A 19,617-nucleotide genomic window follows, 5' to 3' on the forward strand; every position below is an offset into this window, starting at 1 on the left:
GACCAAAATAGAGTAATAGTCATTTGATAAATAGCAATAAATCTGAATGAGTAGAGTCACGTGAGTGTATTCACTTCGAGAAAACATATTCTTAGTCCAGTGATATTGTGTGTGTGTGTGTGTGTGTGTGTGTGTTTTAATCGCTCAGTCATGCCTGACTCTTTGCGACCTCATGGACTTCTGCAGGCAAGAATACTGGAGTGGGTTGCCTTTCCCTTCTCCAGGGGATCGTCCCAACCCAGGGATAGAACCCAGGTCTCCCACATTGTAGGCGGATTCTTTACCATCTGAGCCACCAGGGAGGCCTGATATTAGTGTAGCAGGATCTAAACACGCAAAACCAAAATGTTAGGAAGCTCAGTTGCCTTCCCTGGGAACCAAACATATGCTATGCTATGCTAAATCACTTCAGTCGTGTCCGACTCTGTGCAACCCTAGAGACAGCAGCCCACCAGGCTCCCCCGTCCCTGGGATTCTCCAGGCAAGAACACGAGTGGGTTGCCATTTCCTTCTCCAATGCATGAAAGTGAAAAGTGAAAGTGAAGTCGCTCAGTCGTGTCCGACTCCTAGCGACCCCATGGACTGCAGCCTACCAGGCTCCTCCATCCATGGGATTTTCCAGGCAAGAGTACTGGAGTGGGGTGCCATTGCCTTCTCCGAACCAAACATATAGCTTATATAATACTTACAAAGCTTATATACCTGTTGGGTTGGCTACAGATTTCCTTTGGTTTTTAAGTAAAAATAAAAGACATATTTTTCATTTTCCCCAAAAACTTTATTGAACAATGTATTCACCATTTTGTTCCACTACCTTAACTGTGGAGCATCCTCCAGCGTGAAATCTCTCGCATGAAACTTCTCAAATCACTTTTGACACATTTGACCAGTCACAGCACCTTCTCCATACACTGCACAAATCTTTTTTTGCTTCAGTTGCATTTTTACCTTTCTTGAAATAATAAAGCATAATAAAAATGTCGCTTCTTCCTTCTGTCTTCAATATTAAAATAACTACACAAAAACTCACTAATTTTGATAAGTTTTTTTAAATGCATGCTGATATGATAGATGTCACAATACAATCTAAAAAAATTGTTTCAAATGAAGTTAAAGACAACTAAATGCTACTAGAGCCCTCATATAGAAAAAAATCCAACAAACCTTTTGGCCAACCCAATATATTTTATTTGTTGAAGTTTTACACATGCCCTATAAATGAGGAAACAATGGCTCATAGAGGTGATGTGCCTTGCTCAGGGGCAAAAACCTGGCATGTGGCCAGGCTGGAACTTAAAGATAGACCTGCAAGCTTCAAGTCAATGCCTTCCACTGAGCCATGTGCCCTGGATGATGAACAAACTCAGAATGCAAAGTGCCTTTTGCATAGTCAATTCCCAGGGAAGACAAGCATCCTAGGACCAGAAGGACCCTTGAGAACAAATTCTTGCTCATACAGAAGCCACAGAAGCCTTAGTGAGTCATTCTTGATTCCAGACAATGGAATCACCCACATCAGACTGAGACCCCATCTCTAACGCCATACACACCCCACAAAGCAAATGGTCACATTTCCTGTCTGGATTCCATGTCAATGTCTCAAACTTCTCCAAGATTACTCAACTGTATCCTTCCTGTTACAAAATCTGAAAAGTCTTCTGAATGAAATACATCCAGGAAGGATGTTCGTCTTTATTGGCAAAGCATTATTATGTAATTTTGCTAGCTTGTTTGATTTTTCTTCTCAGAATAATCTTGTGCTTCCCCATTTGACATTAAACATTATTTTATGTTACTAAAATATAAATAGAGCTTCCCTGGTAGCTCAGAGAGTAAAGAATCTGCCTGAAATGCAGGAGACCCAGGTTGGGAAAATCCCCTGGAGAAGGGAATGGCAAGAAAACAACCAGAAGGCAAGTTACAATGTGCTTAAGTTGATCAATTTCCAGAAGTGGAACAGCTGCTCAGTCAATGACTTCCGCCAATCTCTGGACCATATCCCCCCAACCCCCAATTTTTTTCCGGAGATGAGCTCATATATGTGTCTTCCACTCTCATGGTTGAGCTGACAACCTGCTGGGGCAGGGGAGAGACAAACCACCTAGCATCTTTAATGAGACATCTTCAAGACCCAGCACAGCATTTCAGCTTGAATCTGAAACCACATGGATCTACCCATAATTGTAGGAAAGTTCTATAACCTCTGATAGTTGTCTAGCCTGATATTTCTAAGGGGTGGCCTTTGCACCATCTGAATCAGAATAACCTGGGAGCTTGTTGAAAATGCTGATTTCTGACTCCACCCCAGATCTGCCAAAGCAGAAACCTTCAGGGCAAAGGCAGGGAATTAGTCTTTTTACAGACTTCCTGAGTGTTCTATCAAAGCTAAAATTTGAGAATGACCTTCATTTCCATTTCTCACTTTTGTGTCCTCTAGTAGTTCTGTGACAACTGAAGGCATTTTTATTTCCAGCATTTTGCATCAGCAAAATGCACTGAGGTCTCTTTGCTTCTACACAGACTCTCTGTTTTCAGTCTCTGTCGTCAATGTGGCAAGCAATTTTTGGAAATATCAGCCCCCTGAAAGAAAATTACATTTTAAAAAAATCAATTATTGAGAAAAAATTTAAATTTATCTCCACTTTAGTGTCTTAAACTATTTTAGGTGTAAAAGTTTGAAACTTGCTTATTGATTGAGGGGAGTTCACTGTAGTAGCAAAAGCACAGATTCCAGTGTCATACAGAAATGGTCTATACCCTGTGTGATTTTGGCAAAAATCACCTCTGAATGTCAGTGTTCTCATCTGTAAGATTGGCACAGCAGTGTCTGCCTCTTGGCATGGAGATGAGAGTCACGTCTATCACCTGGGTGAAGTGCCAGCACAGTGCCCGGCCACCACGGATCAGTGCTGAGCAGAGTCATTACCCTTGCTGCCTAAATGGGACATCCATCTGCAGCGGCCAAGGCCTCCCGAGAAATCACCTAATAAACATCAGAAAGCTTCCCTGGTTGCTCAGGGGTGAAGAACCTGCCTGCAGTGCAAGAGATGCAGGTTCAATCCCTGGAGCAAGAAGATCCCTTGGAAGAGGAAATGGCAACCCACTCCAGTATTCTTCTTGCCTAGGAAATTTCATGGACAGAGGAGTCTGACAGGCTATGGGGTCCCAAAAGAGTCAGATGCAACTTTAGCAACTAAAACAACAGCAGCAAACATCAGAAAATAGCATGCTATTTATAAGTCTAAAAATATAAAGAGACAAATGGTCATTAGCAGGGAAATAGAAGAAATTTGATTCTGAAAACAAATATAACACATCTGTGATTAAATTACATTTCTGCCTCTGGGGTTCATTTGTCTTACAATTATTACATTATTGTTTCCACAGAACTTTTGCTACAAATAGAATTAAGTTATCTTTTTGTCGAGAACATATCTAGAGTTTGCACTGACACAAAAGTATGTTTTCCTCATTTTTGAAATTTAAAAACTATCTTTATGAGATCAATTTAAATACCATAAAACTATTTTTTAATTAATCCATGATTCCATCATCCCTGGAGAACTATTTTAATTGATTCTTATGTTCTATGAAATCATTTTAATGGATAAATCATTTTTAGATTATAAAACTGAAATGCATTTATTGTGGAGAAAATTTGGAAAATACCCCCCAAAATTATAAAGAAGAAAACCAAGATCAAGGTAGTTCAACCATCAAGCAATGATCAACATAAATATCTTTGTGTTATTTCCCACCAAACTTTTCTTATTTTGATATCATATTCTATTTAGTTTCCTAACTTTTATTAACTTAGTTATTAAATGTTTATCAAAACACAGGTTTTAGCAATTATATAACATATCATCATATAGATCAAAGGTTGCATCAGACTGGCCCTGTTTTTAAAACAAGTTTATGAGAACATTGCTGCATTCATTCATTACACATTGCTTATGGCTGCTTTCATACTGCAGTGGCTAAGTTGAGTCATTGCAGTGGAGACCACAAGGCCTCCAAATATTTACTATTTAGTCCTTTACAGAAAAAGTTTGCCAGCTGTACAAGATGTACATAAAGTATTTAGTATTCCTCTGTGACTGGATATTCAGAATTTTTAAAAAACTATTATGGATAACTGCAATGAACACCTCTAAGTTTTTTTTTTCCATAACTCTGACTCCTTCTTTAGAAAATACTTTAGAATTTACAGGAAAACCAGTAAACCATTTTTCCAGTTCTTGATACATACTGCCTCCCAAAAGTTTATGCCAGTTTACACCCACATCAGCTATTTATGAGAACATTCAGGTTACCACATCCTTGCCAGAACTGAATATTACTGTTTATTACATATTTGTGTAGCATACAAACGATATCTGTCGTTTTTAGAAGTGAGTAATAGTTCATGTTAATCCTTAATTCCTGGATGGTTAGGGAAGTTGAAATTTTATCATGTATGTATTGGGCATTTGTATTTCTTTTTTAAAAAGAATGTATTTATTTTTATTTTTGGCTGTGATGGGTCTTTGTTGCTATGTGGTGGCTGCTCTCTAGTTGCAGACTTCTAGTTGGGCTTCTCATTGCAGTGGCTTCTCTTGTTGCGGAGCACAGGTTCCGGGGCGCTCAGGCTTCAGTAGCTGTGGCACATGGACTCAGTAGCTGTGGTTTGCAGGCTCTGGAGCATGCGTTCAGTACTTGGGGTACACAGGCTTAGTTGTCCAGCGGCATGTGGAATCATCTCAGACTAGAGATTCAACCAATGTCCCCTGCATTGCAAGGCAGGTTTCTAACCACTGGACCACCAGAGAAGCCCCTGTATTTCTTTATGAATAATCTGTTTATGTACTTTCTTATGCTACTGAAAAAGTTTTCTCCCTTAAAACTATTGACACCTGATCTGCCATACGTGGCCAACATTTCCCTCAGTTTGTCATTTGCCTTTTAATTGTAATGCTTCTTCCTTCAGGAGCTTAATAACTCTTCAGTTGAATCATCTGTTTTACAGTTTTGTCCTTATGGTTTTAATCTCTTTATTGCTTCCCACTTATCACTTCACTTCTTCTTAGGAGAATGTTTCAAGATAGTCCCCCACTTCATTTCAGTTTTCTGAAGTTTTTATTCAGACTTCGATCACTCCTGACATTGATTTCAATTTAGTGTTTTTTCCCCCATACTGTTTTCTCCTCAATCAGCCCTCTTTCCTCTGCAGCAGGTTTTCTTTAAGTTAAGGATCTTGAGATGTAGGTTATCCAGGTAAACCTAATATAATCACAGGGGGTCTTATAAGAGACAGGAGGGTCAGAGTCAGAGGAGATGACAATGGAAGTAGAGAGAGAGGAAGAAAGAGGAATTTGAAGATGCTGTGCTGCTGGCCTCAAAGATAAAGGAAGGGACCATGAGCCAAGGAATGCAGGTGGTCTCAAGAAGCTGAAGGCAAGGAAATAGATTCTCACTTAGAGCCTCTGGAGAGACCATAGCCCTGCCAGCACCCTGATCTGGGGACTCTGCTCTCCAGAACTGCAAGATAATAAATTTGTGTTGTTTTAGTTTACCAAATTCGTGGCACAGTAAGTCCCCTCCATAGGAACCTTGAAGTTGCAAACTTTCAAAGATGTGAACGTGCATTCACATGTCCAGTCACGTAGTTACTAGTTCACGTGTCTGGCGTGCATTGTCTGTGCGTGCATCCTCGACAAGTGGCTGTGCTTTTGTGTACTCTACGTGCAGTACTGTATAGAGTACAGTAAGACAGTATCTTTATTTCAAACCCAGGATGTCCAGAAACACGTGTAAAAGCAGTGGTGATGTAGCTGACACTGCTGAGGACCCGGAGGAACTCCCGCCACAGGACGTGACAAGGGGGCTTGCTTTATCTGAGGAGGCACTGTTAGCTTTTGACATGCAGGACCCGAACATAGAATGGTCCATGAAGTGAAGCAGCTGTGCAGAGTGCAGTCCAGTGCTACTGTGTCATCTATGATGAGGAAAAAAGAACTACTTCCCAGACATCGCTGGATCATTTTTTTCAAGAGGGTAGATAGAATTGAATCCAGCAAGGAACCAGAACCTTTGCCAGCAAGGTCAGGTGTGAGTGAAATTACAGCTTGCCCTCCATTCTCTATTGCTGAGGATCCTGCAGCTCTACCATCTCCCACCTTCTCTCCCTCCTCTAGTCAATAACTCCTCTTGCCTGTTTACTCAGTGCCAGCTGTTGTACTGTACTGCTGTACTTTTCAAGGTACTGTCCTGTAAAAATGTCCTCTTTATTTTTTGTGTTTCTTTTTTTATGTGTTATTTGCATGGGAAGTATTGGGTTGGCCCAAAAGTTCCTTTTGTTTTTTTCATAAGTTGGCTCTAGTAGTGCTTAGTTGTCTTTAACTTCATTCAAAACAATTTTGTTAGATTGTATAGTGTGACATCTGTCATGTCAGCATGCATTTTAAAAAAAAGTCAAAATTGGTGAATTTTTGTGTAGCATTTTTATATTGAAGATGGAAGTAAAAAGCAACATTATCAGCATATTATGCTTTATTATTTCAAGAAAGATAAAAACACAACTGAAATGCAAAAAAAGATGTGTGCACTGTATGGAGAAGATGCTGTGACTGATCAAAAGTACCAAAAGTGCTTTGCAAAGTTTTGTCCCAGAGATACCTTGCTAGACGATGGTAGACCAGTTGCAGTTGATAGTGATCAGATCGAGACATTAATTGAGAACACTCAATTGTTATACCACTTGGGAGATAGCCAACCTACACAAAATATCCAAATCGAGCATTGAAAATCATTTGCACCAGCTTGGTCATGTTCATCACTTTGATATTTGGGTTCCACATGAGTTAAGTGAAAGAAACCTCCTTGACCATATTTCCACATACAATTCTCTTCTTAAACGTAACAAAAACGTCCCATTAACAAATCGTGATGGGCAGTGAAGTGGATACTGTGCAATAATGTAGAATGGAAGAGATAGTGAACCACCACCAACCACACCTAAGGCTGCTCTTCATTCAAAGAAGGTGATGTTTTGTATATGGTGGGTTGGAAGAGACTCCTCGGCTATGAGCTCCTCCAAGAAAAAGAAACAATTAAGTCCAAGTACTGCTCCCAGTTAGACAAAATGAAAGCAGCACTCGATGAAAAGCATCTGAAATTAGTCAACAGAAAACTCAGTCTCCCAACAGGATAATGCAAGACTGCATAGTTCTTTGATAACCAGGTAAAAACTGTTGCAGCTTGGCTGGAAAGTTATGATTCATCTGCTGTGTTCACAAGACACCACACCTTCAGATGTCTATTTATTTCAGTCTTTATAAGATTCTCGTAATGGATAAAAAGTTCAGTTCATGGAAAGACTGTAAAAGGCACCTGGAATAGTTCTTTGCTCAAAAAGATAAAAAGTTTTGGAAAGATGGAGGTAGACGATAGTGGAACAAAATGGTGAATATGTTGTTCAATAAAGTTCTTGGTGAAAATGAAAACTGTCTTTTATTTTTACTTAAAAACTGAAGGTACATTTTATCTAACCCAATATTATAAATCTTTTACAGTATAGTACTATATAACTGACTGTGTTAGTTGGGTAACTTGGCTAACTTTGTTGGACTTATGAACAACTTGGACTTACAGACATGTTGGAATGGAACTGGTTTGCATTTAGGGGACTTAAATTTGTTACAGCAACAAATTTATAATTTAAATTTGTAATTTGTTACAGCAACCACAGGAAACCAATCTAGATTTGTTTCATGTGCAAAAGCAACTTGGCAGACGTGATTATGTCGCAGGTTATGGACCCTGTGGCAGGGGGTAGCCTGGACTGTCTAAATTGGCCAAATCTAATCACTTGGGCCCTTAAAGGCAGTGAAACGTAGCTTCCAGGAGCCAGAGAGATGCAGCAAAAGAGGGTAGAAGAGAGATGAGGCAGAAGGGTAGGTCAGAGAGAGATTAAGTGTGGGAAGGACTCAGCCCGCCCTTGCTGGATGAAGATGTAGGAAGGGGCCTCAAGTCAGGGAGTTCAAGTGGCCTCTAGAAACTGAGAGTGACCCGGGCTGGCAGCCAGCAAGGAAACCAGGACCTCAGGCCCACAACTGCAAGTAATTAAATGCAGCAACAACCTAAATGAGCCTGGGACGGGATTCTCTCGTAGAGAAACGGGAGGGAAGAAGGGGGAATAGGACCTACTGACTCCTTGACATTGGCTTTGTGAAGCCCAGAGCAGAGAAAATTAGCCAAGCCCACCAGATATAGGACTTAGAAAGCTGTGACACCAGACTGTTGGGGTGTTCTGTTTTGTTTTGGTAGCCCTGATACTTTTTATTTTTTAAATTAATTTTTATTGGAGTATAGTTGCTTTACAATGTTGTCTTAATTTCTACCGTACCACAAAGTGAGTCAGCTATAGGTATACATATTGGATTGTGTTGTTGAAAGCCACTGAGTTCATGGTCATTTGTTAGGACAGCAGTAGTAAACCAATACATATCTCAAGTTGCAAAACTCCGATTGAGGCGACTTCCAAAGGTATGTTTTACTAAGATAATGAGAGATCTGGATACAGGGCAGTTCTTGGATTTGTAATTCAGCAGTTTGATCCCAGAATCAAGGATCTGGATTCCTCCATCCCTCTGTTATGCTAATGTTGAAATGCTAGCCACCTCCCCTAGTGGTCACAGAGGGTTGCAGGCCCTCCAAGAATCCTTGCCCGAAGAAAGACATTTTTCTTCCCGGTGCATTTCTTACAAAAAAAGAACAAATCTTCCCAGAAGTTTCCAAGCAGATAGTCCTTCCTGTTTCATTGGCTAGAGCGAGTCCCATGGGAACCATGAGGAGAATCGCTGGCACAGAGGACAGAAACACATTTGGACCAATTAGGATTTATCTGAGTCCTGCAGGCTACAGATGAACAGCAGAACAAAAGTCCCCACTCTGCTGCGTGGGAAGAGGGCAGTGATGACTGTTGATGTCAGCCAAGCATGTCTGTGGCATCTTTTAGTCTGGTAGATTTATCCGTAGTCCAGCAGCACAACTTGCTCCTGTCATCAGTTGAGCTCCCCTCCAAAGGTCTTAGAGAAATTTCAGCTTCTGGAATGGTTGTCAGTCTGAGTGTTCAGTATTTCGACACTTCTTCTCCAACTCCAATTCCCTATCTTTTCCCAGGTATTTTGAGAGGAAGACTGAATTCAAGAGTTCTAGGCAAGAAATCTTTTGAGATAAAATGACTGTCCATCTGCTGTAAGAGGCAGCATATTTAAATGTTGATGAGCGTGGAGGCAGGACTGCCCAAGTGGCTCAGAGGTTAAGAATCCACCTGCAGTGCCCAAGACGTGGGAGACATGGGTTCGATCCCCGGGTTGGGAACATCCCCTGGAGGAAGGCAGGGCAACCCACTCCAGTATTCTTGCCAGGAAAATACCATGGATAGAAGAGCCTGGCAGGCTACGGTCCATAGGGCTGCAAAGAGTCTAACACAGGACTGAAGTGACTGAGCATGTACGCACACACTAGCTTGAAGGCAATGCAAGAGGAAACCTTATTAGCATATGTGCTCTCAGAAGTGAGTTAGACTGTAGGACTTTAGCCAGATAGGCCCAACATTGGATGGAGCCAAGTGGGGCACTTAACCCACAGGTAGGAGATTTTTGAAACGTGAAGCAGGCACCAGTCCATGGTGTGCCCCCAGCATCAGGAGTCACACATCAAGCTCTCTAAGTATCCTGATATGTAACTATAAATCTCCTTATTCTGTGTCAAAGAAGAGCCCACTCTGTTGGTTTCTGTTGGAGCCCTGTCTGCATCTCCTTCACTAGATGGGGGCACCATCTTCTAGTTGCCGTGTCAATGACTAACAACTCATAGCTGCCCTTTCTCCAGCGAATCCCCCAGAGAGGTTATGCTTCTCACTCGACAGTGATATCTATATCAACATGTGGTCCAAATTGCCAGACCCCTTGCTTCTAAGGGAGTCAATGACACAGTTAAAACTCTGGAGGTTGCTGTAGGATCAGGCTGAGGTTCACGTCCAGCTGAGCCCATAAGCTTTCCAGCTCCTTCTCCTGCCCTATCCTGTTTCCCTCACTTCCCACCTCCCCAGAGCACTCCCACGGCAGGTCACTTGTGCAAGGATTCTTATCTCAAGCTCTGTTCCTAGGGAATTCAGCCTAAGACACAACCCACCACCCTTGGGAGCAAGTTCAACAGGAGAAACTCACAACACAATAACAGTTCTTTGAAACCACTTCTCACTTACAGCTGGAACATACCCACCCTTCCATTCCATTGGAAAGTCAGTTGTGTCCAACTCTGTGACCCCATGGACTATACAGTCCAGGGAATTCTCCAGGCCAGAATACTAGAGTGGGTAGCTATTCCCTTCTCCAGGGGATCTTCCCAACCCAGGAATTGAACCCAGGTCTCCTGCATTGCAGGCAGACTCTACCAGTTGAGCCACAAGGGAAGCCCTTCCATGCCTTTCAATGTCATGTAAAGGGTGAATGACAAAGTACCCAAGTGGATATTAACCACCTCCTTTTAAAGTCTAGTGTAAGCAATCCTGCTCTGAAATATACAAGAAATGAGTGTGTGTGTGCTCAGTCACGTCCAACTCTTTGCAACTCCATGGAGTGTAGCTTGCCAGGCTCCTCTGTCCATGGGATTCTCCAGGCAAGAATACTGGAGTGGGTTGCCATTTCCTTCTCCAGGGGATCTTCCCAACCCAGGGATGAAACCCACGTCTCTTGTGTCTCATGCGTTAGCAAGCAGATTCATTGCCACTGTGCCGCCTGGGAAGCCCCAAAGTATGCAAGATATTAGAGTCTGTTTGTTTGGGACAAGGAATGAAATCACTTCCTTTGACTTCCTGATATTTTACGTATAAACTTCCGGGTATATGACAGGAGCCCTCTAAGTGGTGGCTGTTATTTTGGATTGTAAAATAATGCATCAAGACTCAGTGAGTGGCGCATGCTAGGCTCTGTGCTAAACGTTATTCCGTCCTTCTGGGGTCTCTCAACAGGGACACTTGAGAAGGGAACACAGAATCATCACCTCCAGTCCTGCTTTACTGATCCTCACTCATAAAGCTGAATCTCAGAAAACATTGCATGCCTGGATCTAGTTCCAAACCCAGGGTGGTACCTAATTTCTTATCAAATATTTTTCTGTCCAAGCCACAATTTCCCTAAACCAGTCCCTCTTTTCCAATTTGGTGTCGGCTGACCTCAGCCAGCAGTGATACAAGCCGCGGGTTCTGGCTTCTTTCCTTTTCACACGTGTCTTTTTTTCTCCTTCCTTTTATTCAGATCTGTGTGGCTTCTGAAGAAGAACAAGACGGCTTTATCAGAGTGCTCAGTGGAAAGAAGAGAGGCCTGGTCCCCCTCGATGTTCTAGAAAACATCTGATTGCTGGCCCCTCCTTTTGAAGTCGGCAAGCCCTGGGGTGATGCCTCATCTCACACTGTGTTAACCCAGAGGAGCTGCCGTGCTGACCAGCTACCCAGGAAACAGTGAGACGAGACTCAAGGGTCTGAGACTGTGGGGGAACAGCCTCAAGGCAGGGAGCCCATGGCACAGCACGTCCAGGCTGCCCAAGGTGGGGGTGAGGCTGAGAGCTTCGGCTTGTGGAGCCAAGTGCAGTACCCAGCAGGTGGTAACCACTGTTGTCCCCAGAACTCGGCTCCCTCCCCCTCCATGTGGTGTAAGTTAACCCTCTGGAGGGCGCTCCAGTCTGTGGGGTGGCCTCAGGGTGAGGCTCGGATCCACATAGCCAAGTGTGATTCTGGTTCCAGACCTTTGTCCCCAGTTCCCACCAGTCAGCATCGTCACATGTGAGAGCCCTGCAGTCTTTCTGCAGAGCAGCAGGAAGCCCTACTCCCTAACCCCTAACATGCCAGTGCTCCCCACAGACCCCCACTGCCACTTTACAATCCAGCCAAATTTCTGTCCTCAGCATACATCCTGGTGGTGTGTGTTAAGGTATGCAGGCTAAGCTAATGTGGCAGCAACTTGAAGACCGGATCTGCCCCGGAACTGCCGTCAGGCAGTCGCTCCTGCCACTCATTACCGGATGCAGGCTATGAAGCATGGAGATGCTGGGTCAAGCGGGGGAAGGTAGGGCAGAGAGCTCTTATTTATTGATGCTATGCAGCCCCTTCCTTTCGATGATGAAATCCTTTCCCCGAGGAGATGGAGCTGGGGACGTGAATGTGCAGAAAGTCTGTGAGAGCTTCATCTTCATTTGACATCTTCTGTATTGGGGGAAGTTCCCCCTCCTGCCATCCCGTAGGACTCCCTTTTGGAGGCTGAGCCCACCTTCCAGGGAACCGGAATCATGGAGAAGAAACAGAAACAGCATCTTAGGAGAAAAGTAGCCAGATTGGAATCCATTCTTCTTTAGGGCAGGATATTTTGCCCCAGCAGATGTAAAATGGAATGTAATCCATAATGCTTCATCCCTCTGCAAGCAGAGGCCCTTGGTCCTATTTAGCATCAACTAGAGGAGTCCCTCTTACTCTGTATGTACTACTGTTTACAAGAACACAATATACTGTGATGCCTTCCTCCTCCAGCCTCCTACTAGCATTCAGACTCGCATCTTATTAATACAGTTAAACTTCGGTTCAGCGACCTTGGAATCAATGTCAGTTTGGTTTATTTTGTTATAGAGCAATAAAGTCATTAGAACAATTGGTTTTTAAAAGACTTAAGTGGATGCATCCTGTGCATGTAAACGTTATTTCCCAAACCAAAGCACCGTCTGTCTCCATTCGTTTCTTTTTTCACCGCTCAGTGTGAAGTTAGGAGCTGAGACAGGATGGCTGCTGCTTCCACAGTAGTTTGGATGCCTTACTCTCATTTCAAAGCCAGCATCCAGAGTGTCCTCCGTCTCTGATACAATGTGAAAACTGAGTGTGCAGAGTCAAGACGGATTCTTCAAGAGCCAGGGCGGATAACGTGACTGCCAGTCCATTGAAGGGAATAAATACAAATGCTCTCTGCCTCTTAATCCCATCTAATAAAGACAACACAGTGGCTGGAAGGAGCACAGAAAACATGTGTCCTGATCTCTTCTTTCTAGTGGAACATCCGCTGAAGCTTTGGGGTACAGTTTTGTCACATCCTCAGTTCAGTTCAGTCACTCAGTTGTGTCCAACTCTTTGTGACCCCATGGACTGCAGCATGCCAGGCTTCCCTGTCCATCACCAACTCCCGGAGCTTACTCAAACTCATGTCCACCAAATTGGTGGTACCAGCCAACCATCTCATCCTCTATTGTCCCCTTCTCCTCCCACCTTCAGTCTTTCCCAGCATCAGGGTCTTTTCCAATGAGTGAGTTCTTTGTTATCAGGTGGCCAAAGTATTGGGGTTTTCAGCTTCAGCATCAGTCCTTCCAATGAATATTCAGGACTGATTTCCTTTCGGATGGACTGGTTGGATCTCCTTGCAGTCCAAGGGACTCACCACTCTCTGTGGTGTTCAGTCTCCAACACCACAGTTCAAAAGCATCAATTCTTTGGTGCTTAGCTTTCTTTATAGTCCAATTCTCACATCCATACATGACTCCTGGAAAAACCATAGCTTTGACTAGATGGACCTTTGTTGGCAAAGTAATGTCTCTGCTTTTTAACATTCTATCTACGTTGGTCATAGCTTTTCTTCCAAGGAGCACCAGGGTCTTTTCTCATGAGTCAGTTCTTCGTATCAGGTGGCCAAAGTATTAGAGCATCAGCCTCAGCATCTATTCTTCCAATAAATATTCATGGTTGATGTCTGCTTCCTGATAGTCTTGCCTTTGTGTAGTTCCCCTCCCACACTGAATCAGGGCTGGTCTTCTGTGACCAACAGAATGCAGCAGAAGTGATCCTGCGTGACAACCGTGGCTAGGTCAGAAAAGTCCCTGAAGCTTCTGCCTTGATCTCTTGGATCTCTACCCCTGGGAACCCTGAGCCACTGTGTAAGTTGATCTACTCTGAGGCCATGATCCCGAAGAAACCCAGTGTGAGGCCACGAATTACTGCAGCAGCAAACAACCCAGACATCACAGAGCGGCAGTCATCAGGCTGAGCTCTGCCCAAATGTAAGATTTATGAACAAGATAAAGATGTTTTTAAGTCATTAGATTTGGGAGTGATTTGTTATACACATACAGATAACTGGAATAGGGACTTCGTCCCTGAAGCCAGCGTTAGAAAGGAGGAAAAAACTTCCTGCACAATGTGGCCCATAAGTTTTTGCAAACATCAAGTATTGGCAGTGTCAACTAAAAAAAGATGTACAACTTGAGAGTTGTGAGTTAAGTTTTATTTGGGACAAAATGAGGACTGCAGCCTGGGAGGCAGCCTCTCGGATAGCTCTGAGAGACTGCTCCAAAGCGGCAGTGGGGGAGAGTCAATATATAAGGTTTTGGTGAAGGGGGAGTTCAATACCATGAAGCACTCATTTTACAAAAGGTTTTTTGTTAGTCTTGAGGGTCTGATGTCACCATGAAGGGATTTAGTGCTTCTCTAGATGCGAGGAGATGCCAGGATTGAGATCATAAAATCTGTCCCTAAAAACATCCAACTATCTAAAGAGCTGTCCCACCAGACTCCCTGGAGCACAGAGTGCTCCCTCCACCCTGCACTCCCTCAGGGGTCGCTGAAGGTCGACAGCTATAGCAGCGTGGGGCTCAGTCTCCATAGAGGCAGATGGCAAACGCCTTTGTTGTCAGTCGTTGGCAGTGCTCTTGGTAAGTGCCAATTTATAGCTGACATGGCCCCCTTGTGGTCATAAATCCGACCATGCTTTGGGGGGCGTTTCATGGCCATTTTGTTCCGTGTTGCTGGGAAGGCTCATTCCCAGTTCTGAAGAAGGTTTTTGTTGATAGGCCACTCACTGTGCTGTTACTGGACTAGGTCTTAATAGTCAAAAATCTCTGGACACCTGTCTTCTAGTTATGGTCCAGAAAAGTATTCCCTTTTGTTACATCTTCCTGTATCTAGACTTATACTATTACAATCATTGATCAAATATTGAGCTATACATTTGATCAACTGCTTCAAGTGTAATCATCATTATTTTCGTTGGCGGCTCAGTCATACACTTGGTAATACAAGAAACAATAATCTTGTGAAAGAGGCAAAATACAAATAATATAGTTAATAACATTAGTGTAATTAAAAGTAAATATTTAAGCCATGAGCCTCCCACACCAAACCAGTTTCCTAAAAGGTTGTCAAGACTAGGGAATGGGTCATTTAAAGCAGCAATCTGATTTTTCATATGGTTCATCAAATGTGTTACATGAAAAGATTTACCAGGAATGAAAATATAGCATTAACTTTGAATTGTAGCACAGATATATCCCTGAGATGCTGTAAGGTGTTAAGGGCCTTATAGTTGTGTAGCACTGCCTTTCTCATCTTAGAGATCTCAGAATTCAGTAAACTGATAGCCCAGTTACTATCATTTAAACCTGATGAAAGTTGTTGAGGCTTCAATATGGCTGATTACATCCTCGAACCCCATTGAAGGCACACACACACAAAAGCTGCTAAATGGTCATACCAGTAGAATACAGATCCTTGACCCACTGGGATCATACCAGTGGTAGATTGGTTGAGGTTACCTCTAATTTGTTAAAACGTATGACCTTAAATCCATGAGAATCCCAGGCTACACCTTCATATCCATCCATGTAGAGGTGAAGGTCATAAATTAGTACCACAAATCCATTGAGTTCCATACTAATTACTCTCTTTAAGGGTAATAATAGACATAGTTCATAAAGTACCCAGCCTTGTCTCATAATTACCAGGTCGATCATTTTTAGTATGATTTAACCCTTCCCAACATAGAGGAGATTTTAAACTTAAATGACCATAGCCTGGTGTTAACCATGTAGATCCACTCCACAGTTGTGGGCATTTTCCTTTCAATAGATGAGAGGTTAATTTTTTTTATTGAGACTTAGCTCATCACTCCGATTGAGTTTGAATGACCATAAGCGAAAACTTAAATCTATGGCCAGCATGAGAGCACGTATTATTAATTGGCCAGGTGAGAGGATCTCATCTAGTAATATCATGAATAGATAGAACAGGACTGAACCCTCATCTAAAATAAATTTTCTAGGGGGTATCCAATCAGAGCCCTAGAGAACAGAAATCCACCAAGGTAACCCAGATGTTCTAGACACAGGTAATTGGCCACAACCCAACAATTGGATTGAATTTTAAACTAGCACAGAATCATGTCCATGATAAAAAACATTTGATTGATAGGCATTGGTCCAAGTAATCAAGAAAACATTATAAATGATCACACAAGTCAGATCAGCATCTTAGGCAAGCTATCTACTTCTGATGTTGTCTTCTTCTCCTAGTGTGGTGTAGTTTCCTCTGTTTGAGGAAGGTGAGTTTGAGGTCAACAGACCTCTCCATAGACCAGTCCAGCTTAGGGGCCTTTGGGAATGGGAGTGAATTCAAGAGTCAATTTCTCATCAATTTCACTGGGCATGAGCTAATTTTGAGTACCTGATAGAAAGGTCCTTCCATCCAGGTTGGAGACAGTTCTTTAATTTGTCTTTTCCAGTCTTGGTTGCAGGTCATGAATGAAGCATCTGATCTTCATCCAAAGACAGATTACTGAGATAAGCTTCAGAAACAACCCTAGAGTGTCCTTTAATAATTCAATTAAATTTTATATTAATATACCCCAACAGCAAAGAACTATCCAGGAAATGATTCTTAGTGGATACAGACCTCCATTAACAAACTACGATTTAACATTCATTGAAACATCTTTTTCTCCCTAAAATCACCATCATTTTTACCAAATATAACCAAATTAAGACTTGTTTGTAATATAGATCTGGTCCCAATAAACTTGGCCTGGTGATTTATATAACCATAAATGATCATAGACTTTTTTGCTTTGCTGAGACTTTATAGAATCTCAGACTGAACTTTTTTTTCTTTTTTTTTTTATTTAAATTTTTTTTTTTAAACTTTACAATATTGTATTAGTTTTGCCAAATATCAAAATGAATCCACCACAGGTATAGGCTTCCCTGAAGGCCCAGATGGTAAAGTATCTGCCTACAATGCAGGAGACCGGGGTTCAATCCCTGGGTCAGGAAGATCTCCTAGAGAAGGAAGTGGCAACCCACTCCAGTATTCTTGCCTGGAAAATCCCATGGACAGAGGAACCTGGTAGGCTACAGTCCATGGGGTCGCAAAGAGTCAGACACGACTGAGCGACTTCACTTTCTTTTCTTTCTTTCTCTCTTTCTTTCTTTCTTTCAGGGCTAGGAAAGTCATGCCAAAGGCTTATCACAGATTTTGCCTAACAGATCTAAAGTAAATTCCTCCCTTCTCAAGGTCTCCAAAATTCCTTGAGATTTCTGTACCTGTTAGTGAGATAATCTTCCTAACTTATCTGATAAAGTTACTGGAAACGTAAGAGCTTCCAATCTCTGGAGAGTTCAGATAGAAAAGATAAATGTTTCAATTTGTTTATAAAATACAATTTTACCAAATTACTGTCATAATTAGCTTGAGGGGAAGGTGTGTCTTCACACCTGGAAAACACAGATTCAAATCAGTAATCTTTAACATAGAAACCTTAAAGGTTATAAGCATATTCACCAGTTCATTCAGCCTTTTGTTAACCTTTGTGAAGTCATCAGGTTTTCCATTAGAATCCTTACCCAATTCAGAAACGTATTTATCCAAAACTCCTGTCTATAAATCTTGAAGAGGAAGTATTTTTGCGAAACTTGGTTAGTGCTATGACAATATTTTGAGATAGCAACTAGAATTATGCCTGATAACATTTTACCCAAACGCATCAGAATTTTAGGAACTCCATACAGTTTCTAGGATATCTATATTAGTAACATTTACCATACACTGTAACCTGAGACTTATTACTCACTTGACAATACTCCCCGTGTAATTCTGTATGCAAAGTGAACCTAATTCGTGTATTAAATCTCTTGGATGTTTCAGGGGCCCTCTAAAGCATCCCAAAGTTAGCTAGAAATCTTCATTAGAGTGATTTAAGAAGTTTTGTCAACAAATATCAAAAAGGTTTAGAACACTCAGTCAGATAGGACTATAGGTCATTGTGAACCAGTAGCTATTCACTTAGCCAAAGTAACAATAAAGGATTTCAGAACAGGTCGTTTAAGAGATAAAGAAACTTAGATCTATTATCAAAGGCTGTTCAATATCTGAAGAAAAGATGTCCTCTTAACAGAGAGAAAAGCTAAATTCAAGGTCTTGCACCAGCTTACTTTATTTAAAAGGTAAATTTAACTTTATTTTAAACTTGGTCCTAACCATGTACAAACTCTTTCCTCATGGTTCACTTTTCACAACCTTATCACTCTGCACCCATGGCTGTGTTCTTCCATCCTAAAAACCCGCCTGTAAGTCAGGCTTACTTCCTTTTCCCTTCACGAAATGCAATTCCATTCCTCATACCTTCTTTCCTGAAAACACACTTCCTACTACCCTTAAGCAACCAAGAACTGACTTATATATTAGCATTTTATTAGATTGGTGAGCATAAACATCAGTGATAATTTCTAAAACCTTTGCTTTCTTAGAACATTTTAGGATGGCACCGAACATCATTCATTTTTTTAAATCCCAAACCTCTTTAGTTTCTCTGTAAGAGGAAATTAGGACAGTAAATGTTTCAAAATCTTATTTTATTTGGAAATAGCTATTCAATATACTTCCAACACTTAGTTCAGCACAACCCTTAGAAGTTCAAGTTACCCCAATCTGGAGAGACTATTTTAGACAGATATTCCTAAAGCATAATTATTCTTAATAGAGTTTATCTAAAGGCTCATAATCTCATTTACATTTTTTAGAAGTTTCTTCACTCAAGGTAATTTCCTTGCTGACAAGCTTGTAACAGATATAATATTTAACTTATATTAAGCCTAGGTACAATGAAAATATTCTGCTTAATATTAATTACTCTTAGACATGTCCACATTAGTTAGATCAACAAACATTAATATCAGGTATTTAATACTGAATATTTCCCAGTTCACATGAACCTGAAATTCATTTAGGTTAATTTCTCTTATATTTAGAATTATTTGATTTGTAAGTGCTTACTTTTTTTTTAAGGTCAGTTCAATTAGAGCTCATTTACAAACTAATCTCAGCAATATTATTCAAAAAAACAAAGACACACACTGAGACATCAGTTCAGTTCAGTTTAGTTCAGTCGCTCAGTCGTGTCCGACTCTTTGCGACCCCATAAATCACAGCACGCCAGGCCTCCCTGTCCATCACCAACTCCCAGAGTTCACTCAAACTCATGTCCATCGAGTCGGTAATGCCATCCAGCCATCTCATCCTCTGTCATCCCCTTCTCTTCCTGCCCCCAATCCCTCCCAGCATCAGGGTCTTTTCCAATGAGTCAATTCTTCACATGAGGTGGCCAAAGTACTGGAGTTTCAACTTCAGCATCAGTCCTTCCAATGAACACCCAGGACTGATCTCCTTTAGGATGGACTGGTTGGATCTCCTTGCAGTCCAAGGGACTCTCAAAAGTCTTCTCCAACACCACAGTTCCAAAGCATCAATTCTTCTGTGCTCAGCTTTCTTCACAG

The 19,617-nt window shown here is 41.8% G+C and overlaps 1 protein-coding gene across 4 annotated transcripts in view; it reads left to right on the top strand.

The window, feature by feature from the left end:
* STAC (SH3 and cysteine rich domain) overlaps positions 1–13,051 on the top strand; it is a 114,438-nt gene extending 101,387 nt beyond the window's left edge. For 3 of the 4 annotated variants that reach the window (XM_086365791.1, XM_086365792.1, XM_086365795.1), the window contains one exon: positions 11,304–13,051. In XM_086365791.1, coding sequence (XP_086221917.1) covers positions 11,304–11,402 — 99 coding nt within the window. In that variant the 3' untranslated portion in view covers positions 11,403–13,051. Of the gene's footprint in view, positions 1–5,775; positions 7,485–11,303 lie in introns of those variants that run through there. The other variant, XM_086365793.1, reaches the window with a different exon arrangement.
* Positions 13,052–19,617: the final 6,566 nt, after the last annotated feature.

The sequence above is a fragment of the Bos grunniens genome, chromosome 22 (genome assembly GCF_055505025.1).
Source record: "Bos grunniens cultivar Pamir isolate PY7600 chromosome 22, Bosgru_T2T1.0, whole genome shotgun sequence".
Classification (NCBI taxonomy): Eukaryota; Metazoa; Chordata; class Mammalia; order Artiodactyla; family Bovidae; genus Bos; species Bos grunniens.